Below are 27117 nucleotides of genomic sequence, written 5' to 3'. Positions count from 1 at the left end.
CACCAGCTGTCCATCCTCAGCTGTCCTCAGACCAGGACAGGCACTGGTCCCAAGGTTCATGGTAGCCCCTGGGTCCCAGCTGACCTGGAAGCCACGGATGTAGCTCACATGCCACCAGGACTACCAGGTCAGAAGGCCCAGGGGTATGAATTCCAGGTCCTCCACTCCCCCACCCCCAGCAGCCACCTAAAGAGCAAGAACAGCCTGGAGGAAGTTTTCATCTTTATTCAAACCTTTCTGCTGCCCATTTGAGGCCAGCTGGGCCAGCTCCTTGGGAGGGCCTGTGGTCTGTCCCTGTGAATGCCCATCTGCATGGAATGCAGCATGACGGCAGTCAGTGACAGTGACAATGTCAGGCTGATAAGAGTGCTAGTGTTAAGTACCATGAACCCCATGACTCTGGGGAAGAGGGGAGCATCAGGAAGCAGCAGGCCCCCACCCGGCCCTGTTCTGGGTCTGCACTGTTGGTCTTCTGTCCCTGGAGCCAACACCACCCTCCCCAGACAGGTCGGGGGTGACTCTCAGGAACTTATAGCAGGAAGGGAGGGGCAAGTCACCTAAGAGCAGAGGCAGACAGCTTCCATGCCACTGGGACAGGGCAGAGTGGTCAATGCCTGGAAATGGGAAGGTGTGGAGGCCAGAAAGCCCCTGTGGCCACACCCAAGACCCAAATCCTCACAGGTGTGGGCTGACTGTCCCTCCCAGAGCCCAGCAGCACCCTGAGGCTTAGGCTCCAGCCCCGCAGGAAGGCACATGTTGGCCAGACAAAAGGCCCAGCCCATGGACCCAGCTGAGAAGGCAGGGAACAGAGCTCCAGGGCCAAGCAAGGCTGAGGGGGGTTCTGGGATGGGGACCCTGGGCCCTGCCCAAGTCCTCATACTTTCCTGATGCTCCAGACTCTCCCCCACGCTCTATCCACCGGCCTGGAATGTGCTGGGGCTCCAGGAAACCATGGAAGAGGAAAAATCCTGGAGCAGAAAGGGGCACGGTGACCAGGCCACAGGGGATTTCTCTTCCTTGGGGGTGTGAGCCAGGTTCCGAGTGGGCAGGGCAGGCAGTTCTGAGGAGTATGAAGTGCCCTGCAGTCCCACCAGCAGCGGGATGGTGGATTCAGACAGATGCCCCACTGCAGCCAGGCCCCACCAGCCCTCACCCCACGGGCTGGGCCATCTTGGCGTGCAGGCTCTGGTGGGCAATGAGGTGGGCGCGCTGCTTGAAGCTCTTGTCACACTCGCCACAGCCGAAGGGCCGCTCACCCGTGTGCACGCGCCGGTGGTCCAGCAGGTAGGAGCGCAGCGAGAAGCTCTTGCCGCAGTCACTGCAGCCGAAGGGCTTCTCGCCCGTGTGGATGCGCTGGTGGTCCGCCAGGTAGGCGCTGCGGCTGAAGCTCTTGCCGCATTCGGAGCAGGAGAAGGGCTTCTGGCCCGTGTGCACGCCCTGGTGGCGCACCAGGTCCGAGGAGCTGCGGAAGCTCTTGTCACACTCCTGGCACTTGTGCGGCTTCTCGCCCGTGTGTGTGCGCTGGTGGCGCGCCAGGTCGGAGCCCCAGCGGAAGCGCTTGCCGCACTGGCCGCAGCTGTGCGGCTTTTCCGACGCCAGGTCCCGGAACTGCCGCCGGCGGGTGGGTGGCCGCCCGCGCCGCGCCCCCGCCGCCCGTCCTAGGGGCGCTCCCGGCCGGGCCTCGCCCTCCCAGGCCTCTGCTTCTTCGGGTCTCCAGGACACAGTCCCATCACCAACAACCTGGCCCGGGAGCGTTGTCACCACCTCGTGCAGCCGGGATCTCTCACTTTGGTCCTTGAGCCCCAAACCTGCAAGCGGAGGAGAGGCGGCCTCTTCAGTCGGGCTTGGTTCTGGGGCCAGAGCTGAGGGGAGGCCAAAGCAGGGCTGGGGGAAAATGCCTTGGCGCTCAGGTTCCCACAGCCCTGAGCTCCTGCAGACCCCAGCCTTAGCTTCCTGCTCTGTAAAATGGGGACAGGATAAAATGACCACAGAGAAACCATTCAGAGTAAGCGGCAAGGGGTTGGGCTTGGCTTATTTAGCAGTGACACTAATTATACGTCTACCCAAACTATGCCTCCTTCCCACACTGGGATCCAACGTTCCACTTCAAACCCTGGCTGTTCAAACTTCAAAGCTGAATCGATTTGAGGAGTCGCTAAATTACCCAAACTCTCACCATTCATGATCAGACACTGAGGAACCACACGGGCTCAGCTGACATGGTCTCTCTCATTATACAAGCTCTTGTCCTCTAAACTCAAAAACACACAAGGATGGATCGGGAGGGATCCCACCCATCCCACTGGGTTGTGCGGATTAAATGAGATAATCCCCGAACAGTGCTTAGGAAGGCCCTGGCTTGGAGAGGGACCCTGGAGTGTGGCCTCTAGTGAGCAGGGCCCATGAACACATGGCAGGTGTGTGTCAGTGCATCTTCAAGGGGCTGGCTGAGGGGGCCTCACAAGCACTGTTTGCACTAAGTCCCAGCTCTGGCCCTTCAGTGTCCTTTGACCTCTCTGAGTCTCGGGTCCCTCATCTATAAACGTGCACACATTTCTATGCACCAGGTTGTGAGAATCACATGAGAAGATGCCTGTACTAGAGCTGAGCACGGCACTGCCATGTGGCACGCACTCCTCGTATATTAATACATGATCACAGGCAGGGAGAAGTGAACACCAGCACAAAGGAAGCCTCTAGGGGCTCTCAAAGAGAGGCAGAGAAAGCCCTCTTTGGAGCCAGCTAAGGAAGAAGCAGGAAGGAAGACAGGTTTCCAGCAGGATGTGCCTGGGCCCACCCTCTGCTGCTGGGACTCCAAGGAGGCAACAGCCTCCAGCTCAGATGAGCCATGGACCCCTAGGATCCTGGCTGTGCCCACTGCTTACCCAGGGCAAGGTTCCGGGAGTTCTCCCTTTTTATGTCCCAGAAGAGATCCCTCTGAGCAGGGTCCAGGGACCCCCATTCTTCCCGGGAGAAATAGAAGGGAATGTCTCCAAATGTCACAGGTCCCTGGAATGAGGTGAGAAAACTCAGCTCAGGGCTGCCTTGCTCAGGACTCCCCGGGCGGTCATGGGTGGAGACAGGAAGGGGGCTGGGATGGGAAATGGGATGCGTCTGGGCAGGATGATGGATAGAAGCAGCTTTAGTGAGAAGGCAAGACCCATTTTAGGGACTCATCAGCATCCGACGGACAAAGGGACTGGTGACTCACCCCAGAGGCAAAGCAGGTATCTGCTGTCTCTCTGGCATTCCCCTTTTTAAGAGCAGGTAGTTGGGCTGAAAAAAAAGAATGGAGCCTCAGAGAGGCAGGCCCAGGCCAGGAGTGAGATCTCACACACACTCTGCTTCACACACACATGCACACTTCGCCTCCATGGAGCAGAAATACCCTGCTACCCTTAGTGCAATGCCTGGAAAGGAGCCAGGCCCCTGACCAGCTACTCTGCGACCTACAAGCTTACTCACCACCATGGCTGTGCTGCTCCCAGGGTCCAGGTGGCTGGCTCCGTGCCCCTACCTTCCGGGGAGGTCCCTTGGCCTGGGATCCCTGGACTGTAGCCACAGGTTCCGCCTCCTCTGAGGGCACGTCCTGTGCAGGAACCACAACATGCTCATCAGCACCGAGACCAGACGGGGGAGACAGAGTTTAATCCCTGGGAAGGAGACACAGGACACGTCCCTCAGGATGTTGGGGTGTGGGGGAGATCAATATGGGGCCCAAGGAAAGTCCAGAGAAGATGGGACACCAGGCGATGCTATGTGCCCAGGGACACTCCCCAACCAAGCATGAGCAAGCTCCAGCCCCCAAAGCTCAGAATCAAAGAGCCACTTAGCGAGGGGCAGTGGGTGGAGACCTTCCTGTCAAGGGCATAATCCTATACTCACCCGCCACTCATTAGCATCTCCCCAGATGCCTCCAGTGTCGAGGACCCCACACCCCATAAGACAGCAGGGTTCACAGGGACAGCTCTACCTTCTGATACCCCCTCTGGTGCACTCACTACACACATCACTGTATCCCCAGGGTCTGGCCTAGAGCAGAACACAAATGAAACTTTGTAGAACCTGGGTGGAGCTAAAACCTGCCTTCCTGGAACATGCCCACTTTGGTCCTGCTGCTTCCCTCCAAAGCCACCAAAAAGAAACCAGATTCACTTGGATAGTGTCTTTCAGAAAAGCAACACGTTAGGACCTGCTCCTGTGGATGCTCCCTCTGGCTCTGCATATCCCCCCAACCCCTGGAGGACTAATCTCTACAGAGATGGCCACCTCTCCTCAGTCCAGGTGCCATCCAGGTGCCCCTGGATGTGGAAGGGGCCCCTCACCTGTGGCCAAGCTTCTGGCTGTTTTTGCAGGTCCTCCACCAAGGCAACAGCTTCCTCGCCACTCCCAGGGCAGCGTTCGCAAACCCAGCTCTGGACGCCCACAGGCAGCACGTTCAGGAACTGCTCCAGCACCAGCAACTCCAGGATCTGCTCCTTGGTGTGCAGCTCGGGCCGCAGCCAGCGGCAGCAGAGCTCCCAGAGCTGGCTGAAGGCTTCATGGGGCCCGCCTGCATCGCCGTAGCAGAACTGCCGGAAGCGCTGGCGGCAGGCCTCTGAATCCCTGCTGTCCTCTTGCTGGGCTGAGTCCTGCTCCCAGGAGGAATCTTCTACCTTCACGATCAGAAGCCCTTCTCCCTCCCCAGGGGCCTGGTCCTGAGGCTCTGGGGGGGCTGCCATTCCCCTGGCCTAAGGCTCAGGGCTAGTCAGCCTCAATCTGGGCCTGAAAGCCTGCCCTTCAGTCTCCCAGAGGGATTCCCAGTGGCAGCTGGGTTGGCATCTGGACACACATTCCTGGAGAAAGAACAAAATAGCAGGAAAGGGGGCAGTACATGAGCAAAAACCAGCCTGGAGGGACATCCAGGGGCTCCAGCTCCCATTCTTTGTGACCCGGGAGTCTTTTTCAGGCTCTCCTGTAATGCCTTGTTCACATGACTCTCCTACCAATACAGGTCCACAGCCCCTTATCCTCAGCTCCAAAATCCAAAACTCTCAGGTTTTCACCACCTGGCCTACTGATATGAAATGAAAGCATTAATAATCTCCATTTACCTCACAATGTAAATGTTCATGTTTTATGGCAGAAATATTAATGTATTTATTCAGTCTGTAAAAATTCATCAAGCTGTACTTCTGACGTATATTTTTGTGTGTATGTTACAATTCAATTTTTAAAAAGCTTAATGTATCTGATTGACTGTTGCCTCAGATTCTGGCGGTGCTATTTGATATACAATATATGTACTGTACTATTGTTCTCAAATTTGAAAACTTCATAATTCCAAAAGACATTTGGCCCCTAGTGTGTCAGCAAAGGGCCCAAAGACACCATCCTGAGCCATTTATCCACATGAACATGACACACAGTTATATCTTATTGCTACTCTTTACAACAGTCCTGAAAGGCATGTACTTTGAAGTTTTCTTTAATTGCTTTTTGTTTCAACAAAAAAAGTGATACAAACCATTGAAATAAAGCGGGGAGACTTAAATATACATAGAAGAGAAACTCTCCCTTCCACATTGCAGCTGCACCCCCATTAACAGCCTGACATATGACCTTCCAAACCTTTCTCTGTGCATCTACTGGAAATGTATCCATAGAAACGGAGAGGGAAAATAAGTGCTTTGTGTGTGTTTTTACACAAACGAAGTCTTACTGCACACACAGTCTTGTAATTTGCTTTTCTACCTAATAATGCTTCTTCATTTACCAGTCTAGGAGATTCCGTGGCAAAGATGTACTCGTTTCTTATTGAACACCCGAGTGAGGCATTCAGGTTGTTTCCAATTCTTTACTACACGCTAAGCACTTTATTTACTTCATTCTTCTACTCCTCATAACACCCCTGAAAGGTACGGGCTCCATTCTCCTTCTCCAGTGACCGAGGAGGAGGCTCCGCTCGCAGAGAGCCAGGGACTCACCAGGGTCGCTCTGCAGGCAGGCGGGAAGGCGGGCCGGGCCAGAGCCCCGCGCTGGGTCCCAGCCGCCTTGCCTCCGCGGAGATGAGAGGAGGAGGGTTGGACAGCGGGTTCGGCGCCCCGGGCTTCCCCCGGCACTTCCCAGTGGTGCGCACCCTCTACGATCTTTGCCTCCGGGCGCCGATCCTGGTAGCCCGGAGCCCCGCTCTCGACCTCTGAGCTCCGCGGCCCGCGTCGCCGGTCCCGCCCCCAGGACACACACCTCCCACAGTCTCCCAGGCGTTCCCAGTTCCGCCGCCAAGTCCCAGACCGGAAGTTCGTGTGGGCTCGAGGGGGAACGACACTGCGCATGCGTCAAGGCAAGCACTACGAACTACACCGCCCAGGAGGCTGTTCGTCAATCAAACTTGCCTCCTCCTTGATGGACGACCAATGAACGAGGAGAATGCCCAAGGGTGGCCAATCAGAAGGCAGCGACGCCATGCGCATCAGCACCTATGCCCCCAGCTGGGATGTGCGACAATACCCTCGCGGTCCTCCTCCCTCTCCGTTTATCGTTCAGTTTTCTGTGCTGCTTTGACCTGTAAGGGGTGAAAAGAGGAGGCCAAGGCTGGCCTGGTGGGCAGAGACGTCGCCTGGCCCAGCTACGAATGGAGCGCCCGCTCCGCCGGAATGGATGCTCTAGCGCGGACGCTGCCTTCCGCCCCTGACTCCGCTCCAGCGTGGGTGGAGGGCTGGAGGCGCCGTGGGCCAGGAGCTGGAGCTCGGCCCTGAGAGACTCATTTATAGCTTTTTGGGTCCCGCCCCCGCCCAAGTCTTTAGCCGCTCCTCTCGGGCCTTGGAAGCTTCCTGGGAAATGCAGTCCAGTGAAGGGCACGGAACTTCCTGCGGCGATTCTTTGCTCCCGAAGGTCGGCCAGGGTCTGTAAGCAGGACGCGGCAGTTGGGGACTCTGACCCCCGAGGAGTCCCGCGCTCTCCCACCAGCATGTTGGACTGAAGGATGGCGGGGGTCTCCGGGCTGGGGAGAATCTAAAGCAGGCAGGCCGCGTCGGGGAAGCTCTGGGTTCTCCTTTCCATGCGTTTGGACCTGCTCCCACCCTTTTCTTAACTCCTCTTGGAAATCTTAGGCTCCAAATCTTTTTCTGAAATAGAACCATTTCTTGTGGTGGTGGTGGTTGTTTGATTATGCAAGTATTGCGTCCTTAGTGTAGGAAAGAAACTTAAGAAAGTATGGAAATTATAATAAAAGTACCCATATCCACAAGGCTAGCTTCCTCACTCTGCTCACATGGCACTCCCTCAAAGCAGTTTTTCTCTAACCCTATGTAAACAGCACCTCCGTACCCCCCCACCCCTGGCCATACCTCTGCCCTGCCTTATTTTTCCCCCTAACTTTTATCACTACCTGACGTATTTGTATGATATCCCCCCCCACTACTCGACTATAATTTCCATGAGGATGTTTTCACTGCGCTACTTCTAGCACCTAAAATAGTGTGCCTGGCACATTATTTGTTAAGTAACTTAAGGTAAAAATAACTGAAAGTTTAAAATATCTCTAATAAGGCTATTCAGAAATAAGCACTAATATTTTAGTCTGTTCTTACAGTTCTACATCTATGAATATTTCCAATATAAATCTGGAATCATTCTATATAAGGTTTTGTTGGCTCAAAAAGATATATTTCTAAGTCAGCATTTATAAATAAAATCATCCGTTTTGCAAGTTCCACAGTATTCCATACCATGAAATTTCCATAGTCCATTTAAACTCCCTTACTCTTGGACATTTGGACTGTTTCCCTATTTCTGTATTTGGGGATGCTTACTACATACACTTTATTGCATTTTCTTGAACAACTTGCTGGAGGGGATGAGCCAAGACTGTTCTATGAAGATGCTACTAGGCTCCCTCTCCTCCCCCTACTGGCCCCAGTGGAAAACCGAGCAAGAAAGGAACTTGAAAAATCCTTTTCCACTGTGGCCTTACAGTGTTCTTCCAATGCCCTCTACCGACAAAGACTAACATCAAGTTGGCTTGCAAAGGGGAAACTTCTACAGATCCGGCTCCATTATCACAAAGCAGGACAAAAAGGATGTATTGGGGGCTGAGAGACAATTCATAACTAGGACACCTACTGTATATATTATTGGGGATTGCTTGTAGATGATAAATTATTTGTATATAATTATATTGAAATTGACCACCTTATTGCACTTTCTTTTCCTCCTGATAGTGTTTATTTTGTAGCTAGAAAATACACTCTATAATGAAAAAAAAAATTCCAGAAAATTTTTATTCATTTCCAGAATTTACACTCATTATTTTCTTAGCCTTTTTCATTGTACAGAACTCTCTAAACAATGTTAAGATTTTTAAAAATGATTTATGATTAACTGTCTATTGAGCCCAACTTGTTCTGATCAGCGCCCTGTTGGATTGTATTCATCTTCAGGGCTACCCTGGAGCTTTGTTAGTTGAGAACAGAAAAACTGGTGTTTGCTCTAGGTCACTGAGGCATAGGCCAGAGTGCTGCCTTTGCAACCCAGGCAGAAAGCCTGTCTGATCACAGGATGGCCAAAGAGCATGCACATGAGGAAGGCTGAACCATCCTCATAACCTCCTGTTCTTCACCCTCCATGGGACACTAGGGAGAAACATCAGGCCACAGCCTCTCATAAGTCTCACCTCTCCGGCCTTCTCTCCTGCCTATCCCCCCACCCCCGCCCCCGCCCCAAACAGTGTCATTTCACTTCCTGGAACACCAACCTCTTCCTCATGGCTGGGCTTTTATTCATTCTGTTCCCCTTGCCTAGAAGGTTCTGCCCTGAAATCCTTGTAAAAGGGCTTTTTGTTATTCTTCAAGTCTCAGTTTAAACATCCCCTCCTTGGAGGGGCCTTCTCTGACAACCAGTTCCTAACAGCCTCTATTGCTTCACCCCACTTGTTTCTTTCTGGCATCTGTTACTACTTGAAATTGATGTATGTGTCATTTATGTACTTAGCCTCCCTCAGTAGAGCAGAACCCTGTGAGGGCATGGTTCTTGTCTCAGTTTTTCATCGCTTATTCGTTAATATTTAGTAAAGGACCTGGAACTCGGGCATTCGTTTCGTATTTGAAAAATGAATGAGTGAATGCAGCAAAGCCCTTATTTAACGTTTCCCCGCCCTTTGCTACCACCCCCGCACCACCCAGAACCACGCGCCCCCCACCCCCTCGCTGACTGCCTCAGCTTTCCTGGCTCTCAGCAAAAGCACCAAGGTCTTCTAGGTCGTTTCCGCACCGGCGTCCTCTTCCAGGCGGCACTGTTAGGCCCTGCTCTAGGCCTCACAAGGTGCCAGAGCGCCGGCAGGCGGTGTCCAAGCTCCCCCGGCGCCGCAGACATGCCGGCCACTGTCACCGCCTGATGTGGCCGCGGGGCTCGGGCTCCCCAGATCTCTGGGCAGCAACAAGACTCAGCTCCGCTCGCGAAGCCAGAAGTGGCTCTGGCCCGGGCCCCCGCCCTCTGGCCGCTCCCTCCCTAGGACCGCAGGAGGGTCGGCATCTCGGTGGTGGGCCCGGCGTGGACTCCGAATTCTCGGCGGTTGGCGATAAAGCCAGGAATCCAGCTGGGGTAGTTGGTTCCTTTCGCAACGCACACTGGGCGGAGGGAAAAAGCCAGTTTCAAGCTCAGAGCTTCGAAAAGTTGCCAGGCAACCGTGCGGGTTTGGGGCGTGGAGGGAAAAAAAGGGGTTCTTCGGCAAAAAACGTCAGCCGTAATTGGCCAGTTTTGCTAGAGCCCACCCCCACCCACCCCGGCACTTGATTGGCAAGGCGCAGAGTGGAAGGGACTGGACCTTCTGGAACCCATCTTCCCGACTAAGAGGCGAACCCGCCGACAGATCCTGGTGGGTCTCCAGACCTCACCACCCGCGGGTCACACGAGCTCAGGAAGGACTTCCCAGCCTAGCGCTGTGCTGAGACTTACGACCCGGCCTGTCCCGGGGAAGGTTGCGCACCTTCAGTAAGGTCCTGGGCTGGCGCCGCAGAGAGAGGGTAGGAAGCCCCGAGGAAATATCGCCCCAAACCCCAACCCCGCCGGCCTTTCCCTAGTCCTATTCCATGAGGCCCAGGTGTGCAGGTTAACCGTGGCAATCAGTTCTCCTGTGCCAAGAAGCTGTCAGATGTAAGCAGAAGCCAGGAGGAAGCAGGCCACCTCTAAGCCTCCTCACCAGCTCCCCAGGGCCACCAAAACCTTTCTCTAGAGTCCTGCCCACCCCTAGCCCAGCTCAGTGATGTTCCATCACCCCACCAAATCATGAACACCATCCAGCCTGCCAGTCTAGGTTCTTCCACGATGCTCCAGCTACCTCCTCAGTCTTAACTGTTTTTGTCAAATATTTCCCAAACTGCCAAGTGCCACTCTTAAAACTCTCTAGCCAGGTCTATCTCAGAATGGTGGCCTCTGGATGGATCTCTAGGGAGAAGAGGACAGAGACTCATGGCACCCTTGGAATCAGGCTCCTCTGCACTGTGCTATGGAAAGGGGGACACAGTTTCTCCTGGATGTTGTGGTCTCTCAGCTCCTCAGAGGCCAGAGCAAAGACTTTAAATGGCTCCCTGGCTCACTCGACAGACCTCCAAGCAGTTCGAGTTCTAACACAAGGGCCACGTGGCCCAAGGAACTGAAATCAAGGCAGGTGAATACCCACTGTGCTAATGAGTACTCTGTGCTCCACTCAGCCAAGTGATGACAGTTCCTAGTTGGTTTTAACAAGCCTTTCTCACTCTGTCTCTGCATCAGAAGACAAGCTCCTGGAAGCAGTGAGCCTGCTTTATGTGAACAAGACCCCCTCAGGCCCTCACACTGAACCAAGTAGAGAAACCCCATTTCTGGATGAGTGACCCTTGCCATGAAGACAAGCTGGAGGGAAGAAACTGCTTTTTTTCTCACCTCTTCAAGAAAGAGCCAACTAGTTCAACCACTCCTGCCAGCAGCCCAGCCCTAGACATTACCGAGTCCTGCCTGGGCCCCCACTAGTCAGCAGCTTCCTGGCGACCAGCTGATTACATCACTCCTCAATCTCCAGCTGAGCCCAATGCCCCTGAAGGTCAACTCTACTGTTCACCTTACTCTTTATAGACAGCCCTGCTTCATAATGTCATGCACTAATTAGACAGTCAATAGCTGTTGGGGTGCATGGAAACAGAGGTATTCTTTACAGGATAAAAGTCCCGGACCTGAATCCTAGCTTCCAGCTGTCTGGTTGAATGACTTTGGGCAAGTTATTGGACTTCTCAACTTGCTTCCTCATGCATAAAACAGATAAAACCCACTGCTCAGAGGTGCAGAGTTAAGGTGACGTATATATATATGGTTCTTGGCCCCATGCCTGGCAGGGCAGCTGCTCCATGACTGGCAGCTGTTATTACTGTCTCAGTCCTGCTCAAGCCATTTCATCCCTTAGGGGCTGGGAGCCAACCAGGACTGCGAACGCCCTGCAGGCCCTGTGATCCGCAGAGACAGGTGGGGTCCTAGCAGCCTCCCCGATGCAGACATCCTCATAGCCAGCTGGCATCAGAACTGAATGTAATCTTAAGAGCTGACCAGCAAATCTAGAATAATAAGCAGGCTGAGCCCACCCCTCCCCAAGAAACATGAGAGAATGGGAAGCTACAGAGGTAAAAATACAGAAAGCCAGGAGTGAGACAGATAGGCAGGGGTGGGTAGGGCAAATTTAAAGGACAGAGGCCAAGAAGATGAAAAGTAGCAGAGGGAGCTGGCAGCGGCCTGAGAAAGGACCAGGAGGGGCCGTGGTTCCGAGTAAGTGAGAAGGCCTTGCTGGCTTACAGCTGAGCCCCAGTGGACGCAGATGAAAATGACCAGTCACAAAATGCAGGCCCTGGTGCCTGAGACAGGAGACAGGGTAGGCAGGAGACACTCAACATGAATTCTCATGCTGGCTCTGCCCTGCTTCTGGCTCCCAAAGAGAAGAGCCAAGGGAGGGTCCAGAGCTCAGTGGGCAACGCCTCTGGGAGGAGAGTGACAACACCAGCAGACCACCCCACCTGGAGTTCACGATTTCAGACGTGGCTAGTGGGCTTCAGGTTTGGAAACCTCTGTGCTCAGAAGCCTTGGCCTGTAGAATCTGGAATGGGTCCCTAGGTAGGTCAAGGCAAGGTAGGAAGCTGTCCAAGACCCCAGAGGGATGACTCAGTGATGGCTGAGTGAAGATGCATGGTTGACCCAGGAGTTCCCCTCACCCTCCACCCTCAAGTCCAGGGTCAGCCTCTAGGGCCCCAGGAGACAGAGCTATAGGCTGTGGCTTGAATTCCAAGGCCTTTAATTTGTGGCCAGCATGCCTGCTCCTCACCCTAGATCCTCCTGTGTTTGCCGCGCCCCACCCCCATGCCAGCACCTCCCGGCTCCCTTCCTGGGCCTCACCAGGCCACACCCCCCCAGCTGCTCCTCTCCCTCCCTCCTCTGCTCCCATCACCTGGCCCCTCCCTCCTAGCCTCCTAGGTGGGAGCTGGTGGGGGTGAGGCCAGCGCCCCGGCCGCCCCCAGCATCAGCATGGCCAGGGCCTTGGGCCCCGCCGTGTGAATCTTCTCGTGCCGGTGCAAGTTGGAGCGGCGGCTGAAGCTCTTGCCGCACAGCGGGCAGGAGTAGGGCCGGACCCCGCGGTGGGTGCGCTGGTGGGCGGTCAGGTGCGAGCTGTGGCTGAAGCTCTTGCCACAGTCGAGGCAGTGGTAGGGCTTCTCGCCGGTGTGCGTGCGGTTGTGGGCGATGAGGTTGGAGCGCTGGCTGAAGCACTTGCCGCACTCGGGGCATGGGTAGGGCTTGACCCCAGTGTGGGTGCGCTGGTGGGTGACGAGGGCCGAGCTCTGCGTGAAGCACTTGCCGCAGATGGGGCACTTGTGTGGCTTGGCACCCGTGTGGGTGCCCTGATGGGTGACCAGGTCCGAGCGGCGGGTGAAGCGCTTGGCGCAGCGGTCGCACACGTAGGGCTTTTCGCCCGTGTGGATGCGCTGGTGCTGGATCAGCGTCGAGTGGTGGCTAAAGCTCTTCCAGCAGGAGGGGCAGGTGTAGGGCTTCTCGCCGGTGTGGATGATCTGGTGCTGGATGAGGTGCGAGCTGCGGCCGAAGCGCTTGCCGCAGTCCGTGCAGGCGTAGGGCTTCTCCCCCGTGTGTGTGCGCCGGTGTGTCACCAGGTGGGAGTGCCAGCTGAAGCCCTTGCCGCACTGCTCGCACGTGTAGGTCTTCTTGTCCGCGTCGCCGTCGACAGCCAGGCCCTCCTCGCTGCTCTCAGGGGCGGTGGTCTCCTGGTTTCTGGGTCGCTCTGGGAAGCCACCCTCCTGGGCCTTTGGGAGGCCATTGTCAGGCGGGGCTGGTTTGGGCTGTCCCTCCTCCAAGGGAGCGGGCTGCACACCGTCTTTGGCTGGCCCTGGGCTCTGCCTGCTGGCCACTGGCTGCCCGTACTGCAGGGCGTCCCCCTGGGCTCTCTCCACCCTGCCTCTGAAGGACTTCACATCCCTGAGGGCTGCCAGAGATGGGGCCAGCTCCTCCTTCCCCACCTCCATGGCTCCTGGATAAAGAGGGTTTCCAGCAAGAGAAAGGCTTTCACAAGGGACTCAGGGGAATTTGGGAGGTGGAGATAAGGGCCAGGACCTGTGGGGAACCCCGGAAGAGCCACCCTCTACAGGGGAGGGGAGGCTGTGGCCTTGCCCCAGGAAGGGCTGTGTCTGCACCCCATGGGAAACAGAGAGCACTCTGACAAAGAGCACTCTGACAAAGAGCACCATGGGAAACAGACAGCACTCTGACAAAGAGCACTCTGACAAAGAGCACCAAAGGGAGTGACAACCATGACCACACTGCCCCGGGGCCCGCCCACCTGTCACTGCTGCACACACCTCTCCTCTCCTCATCTCCCGTCTGTCGGCTGGAGCTTGAGGCCTCGCCCTTGCCCTGCACTTGAGAGGCCCAGAAAGGTCTGCTGAAGGGAAACCCTGCTTGGAAAGAGATGCTGCACTCAGTCAGGGCCCTTCTGGGCTGCAAGCAGGAGATTCCCCCATGCCCCCACCCCCGCCCCAGAGGTGATAGAGCACAAGGAGAAGGGGTGCAGAGGTGGCCACCCCCTCTCTAGGACGCACATTCCAGGGTAACTGCCACACGCGCTCTTCCTGGGCTGCATCTGGAATCTCTTGTTTCCCTGAACAAGCAAGAGAACTGAAGGGAGAGGGGCTGGGCCAGGTCAGCTGCTGGCCACCACCTTATGTCACACAGCCCCAAGGAGTGGGCCCAGCAATGACAGAAACAAAACACTGTCTTCCTCTCCTGTACCTGCACCTTTCCAAGACCACAGACAGAAAGGACTGGGGGAGGGACAGTGGGCAAAAAGAGGCCAAGTGGAAGGCCTGGGCTAAGACAGCTAGGGACACTGACTGCCTAGAAGTCAGAGACCAAAGGTCTGTTTGCCAAGTCCCCCACAGTGAAGGCCTAGAAATTCTGGCTAGGTCAGGAAGAGAGTAGAGGGGCCCTGGCCTCCATGCCCTGATCTAACCCCCATGGGAGGGAAGGAATGTTTGGACCAACTGGGCGGTCTAGGGCTTTCATGAGGCCCGCCATGGGGCTGCAAGTGGGTGCTAGTTCCCTCTGATCTCCCAGGACCTGCCTGGACCTGCTGGTCTGGGGCCCAGAGAGTGTTAACAATGGGTTGTGAGCAACCTGAGATAATTAAAGGCATAAGCAGGGCGGCTGCTGTGACCCTGGGGCCCACCAGGGACAGTGAGGGGTCTCGGCCCACTATCAAAGTCAAAGGGTAGACTGACCAAGCCCCTGGCTCTGCCTGGACTAGCAGGTAGGCAACAGAAGTGCATTGACCGACAGACTGACTAACTGAAAGAATGACAATGAATGAATGAACGCTCTGATTTTTCCATACACCCTCATAAAATTCTGCCATGGAAACTAGAGCCTGGAACTGCAAAGTCAAAGCCCTGGGACTAAACTACTTACCATGAGAGAAATAGAGGGAGCCAAGGCCCCTCTGAGAAGAGGACACAGCCCTGGGGCAGATGGGACATCTCAGAGTCAAAGGCCAGGAGAGATTAGCTGGCACCATTCCTGACTCCCTAGGCTAGCAGCCTGACTCCAGAGCCAAGCTTTCTGCTCAGACACTTCAGAAGCTGGGCTTGAAGGAGGCTGGGGTGAAACTCCAGGAATAAGCACTAGGGGAGAACTGAAGAGAATTAGGGTCCCTAGGTCCGCACTGTCCAACACAGTGGCCACTAGCCACATGAGGCTATTTTCAGCTCAAGTCTGAGCTGATTAAAATGAGATGAAACAAAAACTCAGTTGCTCTAGATACATTTCAAGGGCTCAGTAGCCACATCTGGCCGGTGGCTACCATATCCATGGACAGAACATGTCCATCACTGGGAAGGTTCTCTACAACAGCCAGGTCTGGATGAACAGCAAGAAGGGGTGTAAGCCCTGGAAAGGGAGGCAGAGGCGACAGCAGGATGGGTCCACCTCTGACTTCCCAGGACCTCAGGCAGCAGCACCCCAGCACAAGCGAGCCTTTACCAAAGGACAGCCCGTTCCTCTTCTGCAGGACATCCCTGTAGAAGCTCTGCTGTGTGTGGTCCAGCTGTCCCCACTCCTCACGGGAGAGGTACAGAGCCACGTCCTCAAAGGTCACAGGCATCTGAAACAACATGAAATGCCCACTCTCCAGGACATGGTGGAGGAGCCTGGTGGTGACAAGACATGGGCAAGACCCCAGACTCCCATCGTGCTGACTCGAGTGAGGCCTGTCCTCGGGTCTGATGGTGAAGCAGGGCAGCTGCCCAAGGAAGGCTCTTTTAGGGGCAAAAGCAAAGCGACTGTGTGCAGCAGAAGACAAGAGACAAAAACAAGAGTTCTTTTCGGGCAGCATGGTCAGAGCTCAGGACCTCTGGCCCCCTCCCTCAAGTTCAGAGCTCAGATCCAAAGGACAATTCAGTCAGAGACGCTGTCCCTCCCTGTCCTTTGGCATTTCCTCCAGCCTTGGATGGGGACACTCACCTGGGACCAGGCAGTGAGGAGTGCCGCAGCCATCTGCCGGTCTCTGGTCCTCCCCTCCTGGGAAAGTACAGGGATCTGGGGGGAGGGGAGGGCTGAGAGAGGAGACAGGTCCTTAGGTGGCCACCTTGTCCTGCCTGGCCCTCCTGCTCCCCCTGAGCGAGCTCATGCCTGGCTTACCAGGGACACCCACGGCTGTTTCCAACTCTACCCATGACCTGACCCAAAAAGAGGGTCAGGAGGCTTTGAGGGTGAGTGGGGGCATCCCCTGAGAGGCAGGTAGGGCAGACATCTGGGCCATCTCCAGGGCAGGAGAGCTCCTCCCCTCCCAGCCCCTCCCCGCCTCTGCTGCCTGGGCAAGCGCCTCTCCCCACATCCCCCTCCTCACCTCCACCAGGCAGGAAATGCACTTTCTCTTTAGAGCCCTGGCTTAGGGGCATCCAGCCCTGCACTCCTTGAGCTCTGGCCTCCTGTGACGCCCCATCAGGGTGTGACTCTTCTGGCTCCATCTTGATGTGGGGTGACTCCTGAGCGGCTCCCAAAGGCACTGTCTCCTCCGACTTGGAAAGCATTTCTTGACAAGAATGCCCATGACCTGAAATCTAGGAGCAACAACCCCATCAGCACTGGGATGGAGGATGGGAGATGCAGCCGAACTCCACGCTTGGGGGACCCACAGAGGCAGACACCCAGGGTGGCAGAACACCCACCAAATGCAAGGCTGGCCTTGCTTCCAACTCCATCCCCAGAGACCCACACATGCCTGGCTCACCCCCATGAGGCAGGACAGTGAGGGGAGGAAGGAAGGCTCATCAAGGCCCTGCCAGGTGCCCACAGGGCAGGTGTCTCTTCCTAATTCAATGCTCACACCTCCCATAGCAGTGTGGACAGTTAGTCTTTAATATATGAGGACACCTAATACAGTTGGTTGGGCTGAATTGTGTACCCTCAAAATGCATGTCTCCTCAGAACCTCAAAATGTAGCCTTATTTGGAAAAAAAAGATCTTTGCAGGTGTAATTAATTATGGATCTTGAGATGAAGTCATCAAAATTGGATCCTAAAGCCAATGACTGATGTCCCTATAAGAGAAGAGGACACAAAAGCACAGAGGGAAAGCCACATGAAGATGGAGGCAGAGACTGGAGTGGTGCTGTCACAAGCCAAGGGACACCTGGAGTGGCCAGAAGCTGAGAGGCAGGAAGAAGTCTCCACTAGGACCTTGGGAGGGGCCCTGCCGACACCTCCAAAAGTGTGAAAGAATAAATTCTGGTTGTTATAAGCCACCCAGTTTGTGGTCCTTTGTTACAGCAGATACAGGAAACTCACACACCCAGGCTCCAAGATCAGACAGTGGTCAAGATCATGGAGCTTGGAGTGACTCGGCCAGGACTTGAATGCAAGTGCATCTGACTTACAAGTCACCCCAGGGCCATCATTTCCTGAAAGTGACAGGAAGGCATGTGGCCTTGGGCCATTTCAGGCCTGACTCAGTTGGTCATAGCAGTTGTGAATTTTTTCATGAGGGAAAAAAAGCCCAGCGTACCTCTAGCTGTGCCGAGGCTTCGTGCCCACTTCAGTCTGATGGAAAGAAAACTCTCAGGCTCACCCACCTCACACTGCCCCCACAATGGGAGTCCAGAGCCCTCCCTCCCCTCTTCACACCAGCCCCAGCCCTCTGGGAGGGTGAGGAGCAGGCTCTGGAGTCAGGCTACCAGGGCTCGAATCCAGAATCAGCCCTCACTAGCCTTTCAACTCTGAGCAGACATCACCTTCCCGCAGACCCCAAGAGCCTTGGGAAAGTCTCTCCTCCTTGCACACCTCTGTTGAGGCCTCATTCTCATCCATAGCACTGGGCACTGCTGGGACTTTCTGCTTTCTGCTGGGAACTCAAACCTAGCCCTCCACCTTCCCACTCACCTCAGTCTCCATTAAGGTCTGAAAGAGAAAGACCCTCAGGCCAGGAGTCAGAGAGCCTGGGAGCTGCACAGGCCAGGTGGCCTCTGAGACTCAGCTGCTCTGCCTCGTGCACAGATAATCTGTGAGAATGAGCTTCCTGCTCCCGAATATTCTGAACAGAGTGGCATCAGTAATTATTATTATTACTCTGCTGTGTGAGCTGACAGAATCCAACATCAGCAGAGAATGCTGCAGATGTGTGAGGCCCACTGGGGGTTACAAAAGCATTATGGAAGGGAAACTGAATAGAGTTAAAAATTCTTTGTGCTTCTATGGTGTGAAAATAGAATACTTGATTTGTATTTGTATTTACAACCACCAGAAATACTAGTCGAGGGTATCCAGGTTCCTCTGACCTACGTTCTAGCTGCTGTGGGAGTTCTCGCTGTGTACATTACAATAATGATCTCCTACGGGCTGATGAACTGCTTACAGAAGACTTTCATACCCATAATTCCCAAGCCTCCCAAACACCTGGCGTGACAGGTGGGAACAGCAAGCACGTGATCCACACTTTATAGATGACACACCTGGTCCCTGAAGCCCAAGGAACTTGCTCAAGGTCACACACCCAGCTCCGGTCCTAAGCCTAGGGACCCTGGTTCCCCCGCAGGTTATATTACACACACGGGCAACAGGTACAGGGAAGACTATGTGCTTAGATCCAGAGAGGGAGGAGATGGGGTCCCAGGCGGAGGAGAGTGGAGAGTAGACAGAGGCCTGTGCATGTGCTGTAAGTGCTGTTCAGAGAGCAAAACTCTCTGGTTTGACACCCATGCAGCCTCCTTACTATCCCTGTAGCCTTTGGTCTGCGGACTACCGAATTCATCAGGCAAAGCAAAGCAATCCCATAGAAGTCAGTCCCCAGGTGGAAGGTATTTCCCATCAGAACCATCTTCTCTTCTACACCCCCCACCCCATCTACCGCCTCTACTCTCCCAGTGAGTCTAACTCTTCCATTGGTCTAAATGGCCTGCCTTGAAAATCCCCTCCCACTCCAGTTCCTTCCAGTGCATGCCCCCCTTACCCAGCACCCCAACCATACCTCTCGGGCTCTCTCCTTGTCCTGGGTAGCCCAGATGCCTCCTCCGCCTGTAGACATTTTCTATCCCAGAGCTAGAAAGCACAGCTGAGTTGTTTCTTGCTCTTGTTGCCCAAGCCCCCGCTAGCTTCTGGCCAGGAGTCTGGAAGAACAGGAGGAAATCAGCCAGCATCTCTTGGACATTTCAAGCTCCCCAAATTTCCATGCAGGACCAGACCCATTCCTGGTCCCAATCAGAAATAAAGCCTCCCAGATGCGCTCCAACGGCCTCATTCTCTATGCTGCTTTTTGGTCCCTCACTTTGACAGAATGCTATTTTGTATTATCCCCTTTATCGCTGAAGCAAGAACTCTGAATTTCAGAGCAACTGGGTTAGGGAAAGCCAGGGAGAGTTGGAAGCTGTATTTCCTGTCATCAGGAGCCGGAAGATCTGCAGTGATCCTACAAAACAGATGCTGGGTGGGGCCCCGCCCACCACAGTCAGCTCCGCAGAAGAATCCAGGCCCCGCTGTCTCCCGGGCCCAGGACACACACACACCCTGCGCTCGACCTGACTCGGTCCCGCCTGGGATCCAGAAATTGAGCTGCCCGCTCTCAGCAGCCCTCCCTGCGGTTGCAACCACCCGCCCGCGCCGGGTGTCCATCCTGCTCACGGTCCTGGACAGATGATGTCCTTCCTCTTCCCGAACCCGGGTCCAGGCCTCCTTCTCCCCGCCAGCCCGTAGCCTTCCACCTTTGACCCCGTCCCCTTCTGCCAGCTGGCCACCCGCGAGGGTGTCGGGATCCAGGTGCCCTCCCAGCCCCCCTCTCACCGAGGTGGAGGCGGAGGCGGAGGTGGAGGGGACACCTCGGGCAGCGGGGCCCCCTCCCCCGGGGAAGGGAGTCTCCGCAGCCTACACTGGGCGCGGGGAGCCGGGTGGAGACTGGGATTAGGGACAACAGGAAGTCCCTCCCAGATCCCGTTCCCCTCGCAGCTGCTGCCCTACAGGGTTCCCAGCTTGGAGGGTTCCGGGTCTGGGGTCCCAAGCCAGGCTGCACCTGTTCTTGGCCAGGAGGTAACTCTCAGATATGCACTGCCGGCTCAGGATCGCTTTACCCGATACGTACTCGTGACACACGCCAAGCAAGGGCGCCAAAATGGGAAAATGCACCTTGTGGAAGGATTTTGATATTGGACATTTCAAAGACAGCATTGCAGCTGTCCTCACAAAATGAAGGGCACTTTGCTGAGTGAAGGAACACGATGGTCTTTTTCAGCACACAGAGCTTCTGAAGGTTTTATAGGTGTCTCCGTGGAGATCTCCTTGGATTTGACTTAAGGCTCCCAGACTGGTCAGCAGGTCCCCCTGTTTCCCACCTCCCCCCCACCTTTCAAGACTGGCATGGAGTTCTCCCTCCTTAAGGGCAAACTTAGGAACCAGAGAGTCCTGGGAACTCCTTTCTATCCACCTCTACCCCTCATGCCTCACACCTTGGAAAGATATGGATGGGCTTATCTGATTTTTCCAGACACCCTCCCCTCAACTCCTTCTCAAGGCTAGGGATAGAGGTACAAAGGGGTCTGACCCAGCTACCCATTGGGTCTCAAACTCTCAGACTTCCATGGTGGCTTCATACTCCACCACGTAATCTCTGTCTTCCCCCTCAGACCCAGAGAACTAAGGCACCCCAAATGGAAGAATAGAGACTGTGTTTCACTTTCTGGGGCAGGGAACCCATTTCTCCTGGGCTGGGCAGGGCACAGGAGATGGATGTCAGGAAAGGGGTGAAGGCCAGCCCTGTAGTCAGATTCTGGAAAGATTCCTCCTGGAAACATTCCCATGTCCCCCACCTTTGGCCCATTAGAGTCCTCTGGGGTGCACCCACTTCACTCAGCAAGACAGGTACAACTGGCCCCTGTCTCACCCCATGGGTGTGCTGTGTGTGCTCACAAGGGTTTAATTTTTTTAAAACTTAGTTTTTAACACTTAAAAATTAGGAGAGTTCCTATAAAATCAATTTTCTTGAGAAACCAGAACATCTAGCAACCCCAGACCCATATTTCTCACATTCAGGGCCTGCTCTCAGATTGCCACTTGGACCTTACATCATTTTGAGTTTGCAATTCAGCTTTTGGAGGCCAATTTGTTTTAGGAGTCATAGGATTCTGATTGATTCTGTTATTGCTTTGATGAAAGAAAAACTGCCCCTGGGGTTTGTCTCTGGTCACTATTTCCAGGTCTTTTAAACTTTAAGGTAAAGAGGGATGAACAAAGTTGTGTCAAGTCAATACTGTTTTCCACTCAGAGAGAATCGTAAACAGTCAATAAGTAAAGAAGAGATCAAAAACCTAAGTGCCTTCAATAACCAGGCAGTACAATAAATGACCAGTGTCTTGGGTATAAGACCGAAGTGGGAGGGACATTGGAGGCCTCAAGAAACCATATTTTGTTTAAAGGAGGCAGCTGGGGGCTCAGTATTGCCAAAGCTTGGGGATTTTTCAAGAGAAGCCCCAAAATTCAATTTCTATGTGAAATATCCTAACTTTTGAATGTTGATGACCAAAACAAACAAAAAAACATTTTAAGAACTGCATACAACTCCAGCAGAAAACATCTGATGTTGCACTCACAGGCCACCAGGTTAGGGATGTACTTACCTCAGGAGCCTGGTCACAAGATAACTATCGTGGAAGAAGGCACTTACGAGCTTTAGGCACAGGAAACACTCAACAAATGTCAACTCTGGTCTCCCGCGGCTTCCGTGAGTTTGAGTAAGAATATGCCACCTTTAGTAAATAAATCATGATGTATCCTCAGACTGGCCTGCAAGCTGACTCGGGTCTTAAAGAGGACCTCACCAAAACACCCAGAATAATAAAAACTAGAAAGAATCATCTGAAGTAAGAAAAACAAAAACAAACGTGTACTAAATAAGACGGTTAAGCCAGGCTGGAGACAGGACAATGCAGAGATTTAACCTTAGGAAGGAGAGATGATCAGGGGCAAATAAAGGAATGAGAAGCCAAGAAAAATAGAAAAATCGAGTAAACCGCAGAGCAGATGGTAACCATTGAAAAAGAAGAAAAGGAAGCCAGTGTGTTAGGTAGTTGGGGCCCCAGAAATAGAAAATTTTTAAAGAAGGAAAAATAACTAAGAACTCTCAGGGCCGCTGGAGACCAAGTCGTGAGAGCTCACGCGGGCGGCGGCCCTCTCACCCCCGGGGCCGTGGAGGAAACCCCACGGCCCCGTTCCCTGATGCGAGGCGGCGGCAGCCGGGACGCGTTCGGAGCCACTGGAGGCCCAGGAGCCCAGCGTACGGTCGTCGGTGCCGCCCAGATCCGCCGCCCACAGAACTCCGACGCTGGGAGTGCGTCGCCCAGGCAACGACTCTGCCCCGCCCCGGCCCGTCAGCGCACCCACTGGAGACGCTGGTGATTGGCTGTCGCCTCGATGGCCCCGCCCCACCAGGGTACCGCTCTGCCGCCCTTACCTGCGCGCTCCCGTCCGCGCCCCTGAGAGGCAGCCCCTTCGAGGTGGGAGGGTCACACCGGTGCAGCCTGACCCTGCCAGTGCGCCCGCATTTCTCGTCCGGCTGCCTCATTCCAACTTCCGGTTTTCCCGCCTTTTCGTGGCGCCCGGACACTGGGGGCAACGGGGGCGGTGAGGACTGCGGGGAAGAGCCCCGGGAGCCCTCGAGTCGGCGTTCCCGTGGGGAAACTGAGGCTGTCTGCACGACGGCCCTCCGCCCTAGAGCACTGGTGCCGAGGGACCCGGGAGCACGAATTGCCGCCCAGCGACCCGTCCAGCCTCCCAGGTCAAGGGTCTCCCCGCACACAACTGTTCTGAGTTTTGTTTTGTTTCAAAAATAGGAGTGTATTATATGCTGCTGACCTGCCCACTGTGTGTGTGTGACACACATCTTAGAGACTTTCAGTATAGAAAACATATAGAGAAAAACAAAACAAAACATGGAGCTTGTCTAAGACCAAAATACAGCCAGAGATTATAAAGCAGTGGAAACAGATTTTATTCTGTAACTACAGATAGCAGGAGAAAGAGCTGTGCTCCGTTTGATTTGTGTAGAGGCGACTGGGTGTTTCAAAGGGAGAATAAGGAGGTGGGGTCTCTCAGTAGAGTCAGAAAAGTGAAAATGAAAAATCACAAAGAGCTGGGCAGTGAAGAAGCGATTAGATCAGGTGTGTCTGCTGGCTGGCAGGTGTGGAAGTCAGGAGCCTATCCTCCCACGGAGAATGGAGATAGAGGCCTTGACAATCCTGATGAGTACATTTCAGAGGAATGGCTCTCAGGTCTGTGAGAGATGCTTCTGGGTTGTAAGAGACACGTATTCACAATTATAAGAGCTTTTCAGTAAATGCTCTAAGAAAGGGAGGTCAGGGACCTAGCATCAGGTATTAGCTAGAATAGTACATCCTACTGGCAGCGTTGAGTACATCCCCAGGCAGGCGTTTTAGGGGTCATCCTAATAGCCTTATGCTTCTAGAAGCCATGCTAGAGTTTGGTCAAGTCTCTTGGGGCAGGTTTGGATGGATGGTTATGTGCCAAGCATCCTGCAATTCTCAAGCAGTGCCTTGCTGTTTTTCAGCTATGGCATATTTTATTGTATGGCTGTATCACAGTCTCTAACGAGGAGCCTGCTCACCATCCAATTCTTGATGCCCTTGCCTAGTGGCAACTGGAACTACCCAGCAGCTGGACCCTTTGCTCCTTTCCAGTGGGTGAACAAGACTAACATCTGATCTTGCACACAGGGCAGCCAGAGATGTTGCCAACCCAAAACCCGGTTCCTGGATCTCAGCTATGATGCTGGCCCAGAAGCCTGCCCATCAAAATTGGCAGAAATGGCCCTCTCCTGCCCTGGGTGAGCTCCAGGACAGGAGTCTCCTCCCTAGGCAGCAACTCCAAGCGCTTCTTACCGTGAATGTCAAGGCTGGCAGCTTCAGCCTCAACCAGGCAAGCCGTGATCACCAAGGCCAGAAAAGCCCTGAAACTTTGTAGGGTTGACTGGATATATTCCCCAAACACCCACATCCCAACTATCAGAACATTGTCTCCACCTGGGAGCTAAAGACAGCTTACAGTACAGGCAGAGAGGGGACTCTCTATTGAAACCAAGCTCAAGAGTCAACTCCATCTGGCTCTTTGTGGGTAGATATTAGAGTAAATTAAGTTACATTCCGTTTAGAAGTTGCTGCATTTTTATGAAACAAGGACACTGTCATCAACCTAAAATACCCTTCGCTGTTGCTGCTGCCACTTCCTGCTATCTGATACCTGAAGTGTCCCCTAGTCTTGGGTAGAGTTTCAGGCTACAATCACTTACAAAAGCTAACGACACTGAAGCAGGTGGGAACTGGGGTACTCAGGAGGCATCCGGACTGGCTCAGCATCAGAGGACCCCTACTGGAGGCCCCTCCTGGGAGCAGATGACAGTGGCACTCAGGCACCCCCCCCTTGATGTCCTTTTCAGCTAACGTTTTCCCCTCCTTCCTCCTGTTGCAGTCTCTGTCCCCTGCCATCAGCTCTCCAACTCCCTCCTTTACACGTCGTGTGGGCTTTCACAGATATCTTTTCTATTCTTTTTACTCCATTGGATGTGGAAAAAAAAACTGTAGAACTTCCTTTAGTTTCACTTTCTCTCATCCTTTTAAAAATTCTATTTTTGTGAATGCTTTATAATGTGAAAAAGAATCAGATAATGGCAGGAATCAGGGCTCCATGGAGAAAGGACTGATCTTAGGACTGGGGCAAGAAATGCAAAAGATGAGTCAGCAGATGGTGGGAAGGGAAATGGTACAAGCTCTCTAGACAAGTGTGGCAGAATCTTCTGAAGCTGGGCATCACCTACCCTCTGACACAGCGATTCACTGCTGGGCATGAACCCCACAGCAATGCACATATATGGTCACCGGAGACATACAAGAACTACTAAATGTGGCCCCAAACTGAAAACTAGCCACAGTACAAGTAAATATCACAACAGTGAATACCATTCAGGGAATAAGCAACGTGTGGTTGAGTCCCCCACTGTAGAGTGAGTAAGGTCAGATGAGAGTTTTTATTGTGTGACTTCACTTACACGAAGTTCAAAAACAAATCTGTTACAGTTGCAAGTCAGGATAGAGATTATGGGGGAGAAGAAGTGACCAGAAGAGGGCACCAGAGTAGTCCCGAGAGCAACAGTAAATTCTGATTTCTTTGGAATGTTAATTAGGAAGCTAAAGGGCTGTTTTCCCTTGGTTAAAATACATCAGGCTCTTCATTTTTGGTTTGTGCACAATTCTGTATGTTACACCTAAAAGTTTACTTAAAAAAAAAAAGAGAGTGAAAGAAGAGATACCAGTTAGGTTATTTCTATGATCCAGGAAAGAGATGATGGTGATCTCGACTTGGTAGTGGCAGTGAGGGTCCGAGAAACAGATTTGAAAAATATTTAGGCTACCAGACCTATGGAACTGGGAGACTGATGAGATGTAAGGATGAAGTAAAGCAAGAGGGTCAAGGATAAATCCAAGTATCTGGCTTGAGCAACAGACTGGATTGTATTACATTTATTGAAATAAAGAATACCAAGAAAGACTCGGGTTTGACATGGAATATTCAGTCAATCCACATTTAATGAGTGTTTGTTATGTGCTGGGCAGTGGGGATACTGCAATGAATGGCAGCAAAGCCAGTGTTTAAGTGGCTAGGTGCATTTGGTTTTGAACATGAAGACATTGAGGTATTTATGAGAAATCTAAGTAGTAATGTCAAGTAGATAAAGAGTTGAGAAGCAAAATACAAACACAAGGGTATTGGCACTGAGAATATTATTGAGGCCACAGCAGCTACAAAACCACTGAGGGAGGTGTATTAGTTATCTATTGCTGCATAACAAATAATCCCAAAACATTGCAGCTTACGATAAATTCTTATTATCTCACAATTTCGGTACCCAACAGGGCTTACCTGAGTGCCTCTAGCACAAGGTCAAGTGTTGTAGTCAAGTTGTTAGCTGGGGCTGTGGTCTCATCTTAAGGCTTAACTGGGGGGCAGGGGATCCAAGTTGGTTGGCCTTGGCCCCTCACCCCATGGGCCTCTCCACAGATGTGTCTGGCCCAGGGTAAGCAAGCAAGAGAGAGAGGGCACATAACAGGGCCCCCAGGACAAAGCCACAGCCTGGTTACCACCTAATTTCGGAAGTGACACCCCATCACTACTACTGGATTCTGTTTATTAGAAGCAATCACTAAATCCAGCCTAGGCTCAATGGCAATGGAGTGAGAAGAGGCCCTCTAGGCCAGAGCCCTTGCAGGGTCCCAACACTTAACTGTCTGGTAGAGGAAGAGGACTTGGTGAAGACTGTGAGGAGACAACTGGAAAAGTAGAGAAAGAAAATAAACAAAAAACAAAAAACACTGAAGATTGTGGGTCCCAGAAGCTAATAGAGTTCAAATAAATAAATGTGACAATAAAGCCACTAAGAGGTCAAGCTGGGGACCAATGAACTGCAGAGACATGGTGGCTTACAGCCCAGTAGGGGAAGACAGAAGGAAGCAAAGTAAACAAAAAATCAGTGAGTGAATCACAGACTGTGAGAAGTGCTATAAAGAAAACAAGAGTGCACAGAGAGAACATTTTAAAGAGTGGACAGCTCCTTAAAAAACTAAAAATAGACTTACCATATGATCTAGCAGTCCCACTCCTGGACATGTATTTAGAGAAAACTCTAATTCGAAAATATATGGCACCCTAAAGTTCATAGCAGCACTGTTTACAATAGCCAAGACATGGAAGCAGCCTAAATGTCCATCCACAAAGATGACTGGATAAAGAAGCTGTGGTATATTTCTTCAATGGAATACTACTCAGCCATAAAAAAGAATAAAATAATGCCATTTGCAGCAATATGGATGGACCTGGAGATCATCATTCTAAGTGAAGCCAGAAAGAGAAAGAAAAAAATACCATATGATATCACTTATATGTGGAACCTAAAAAAAAAAAAGAAGACACAAATGAACTTATTTACAAAACAGAAACAGACTCACAGACATAGTAAACAATCTATGGTTACCAGTGGGGGAAGGGGGTGGGAAGGAATAAATTGGGAGTTCGAGATTTG

General features: G+C 53.1%; 1 protein-coding gene across 10 annotated transcripts; it reads right to left on the bottom strand.

Moving 5' to 3' along the window:
- Positions 1–210: 210 nt before the first annotated feature.
- Positions 211–22343, bottom strand: LOC102531612 (zinc finger protein 213). Of its 10 annotated transcripts, none has more exons than XM_072942540.1 (7): positions 19015–21104; positions 16400–16613; positions 16015–16106; positions 15535–15655; positions 13860–13955; positions 12531–13531; positions 211–1584 (listed from the first exon to the last, which is right to left on the bottom strand). In XM_072942540.1, the coding sequence occupies exons 1-7, from the start codon at positions 19069–19071 to the stop codon at positions 1150–1152; spliced, it is 2016 nt and encodes a 671-aa protein (XP_072798641.1). In that variant the 5' UTR covers positions 19072–21104; the 3' UTR covers positions 211–1149. The 10 variants fall into 10 exon arrangements, with proteins under 10 accessions (XP_072798641.1, XP_072798639.1, XP_072798640.1 ...); XM_072942533.1 differs by lacking the exon at positions 211–1584 and adding an exon at positions 21650–22343 and having other exon boundaries at positions 12273–13531; positions 19015–19153; XM_072942536.1 differs by lacking the exon at positions 211–1584 and adding an exon at positions 21697–22343 and having other exon boundaries at positions 12273–13531; positions 19015–19153.
- Positions 22344–27117: the final 4774 nt, after the last annotated feature.

The sequence above is a fragment of the Vicugna pacos genome, chromosome 18 (genome assembly GCF_048564905.1).
Source record: "Vicugna pacos chromosome 18, VicPac4, whole genome shotgun sequence".
In the NCBI taxonomy this organism is placed as follows: Eukaryota; Metazoa; Chordata; class Mammalia; order Artiodactyla; family Camelidae; genus Vicugna; species Vicugna pacos.
The sequence above is the reverse complement of the archived record's forward strand: the minus strand, read 5'-3'. Positions and strand labels throughout refer to the sequence as shown.

Bases quoted from the DNA above. Each gene is read 5' to 3' on its own strand.
- LOC102531612 (XM_072942540.1), bottom strand. From the start codon at position 19,071: ATGTCTACAGGCGGAGGAGGCATCTGGGCTACCCAGGACAAGGAGAGA. The intron at 16,614-19,014 runs GTATGGTTGGGG...TGTTGCTCCTAG, and splicing joins ACAAGGAGAGAGCCCGAGAG to ATTTCAGGTCATGGGCATTC. The intron at 13,532-13,859 runs GTGTGTGCAGCA...CTCTTTATCCAG, and splicing joins GGGAGATGAGGAGAGGAGAG to GAGCCATGGAGGTGGGGAAG.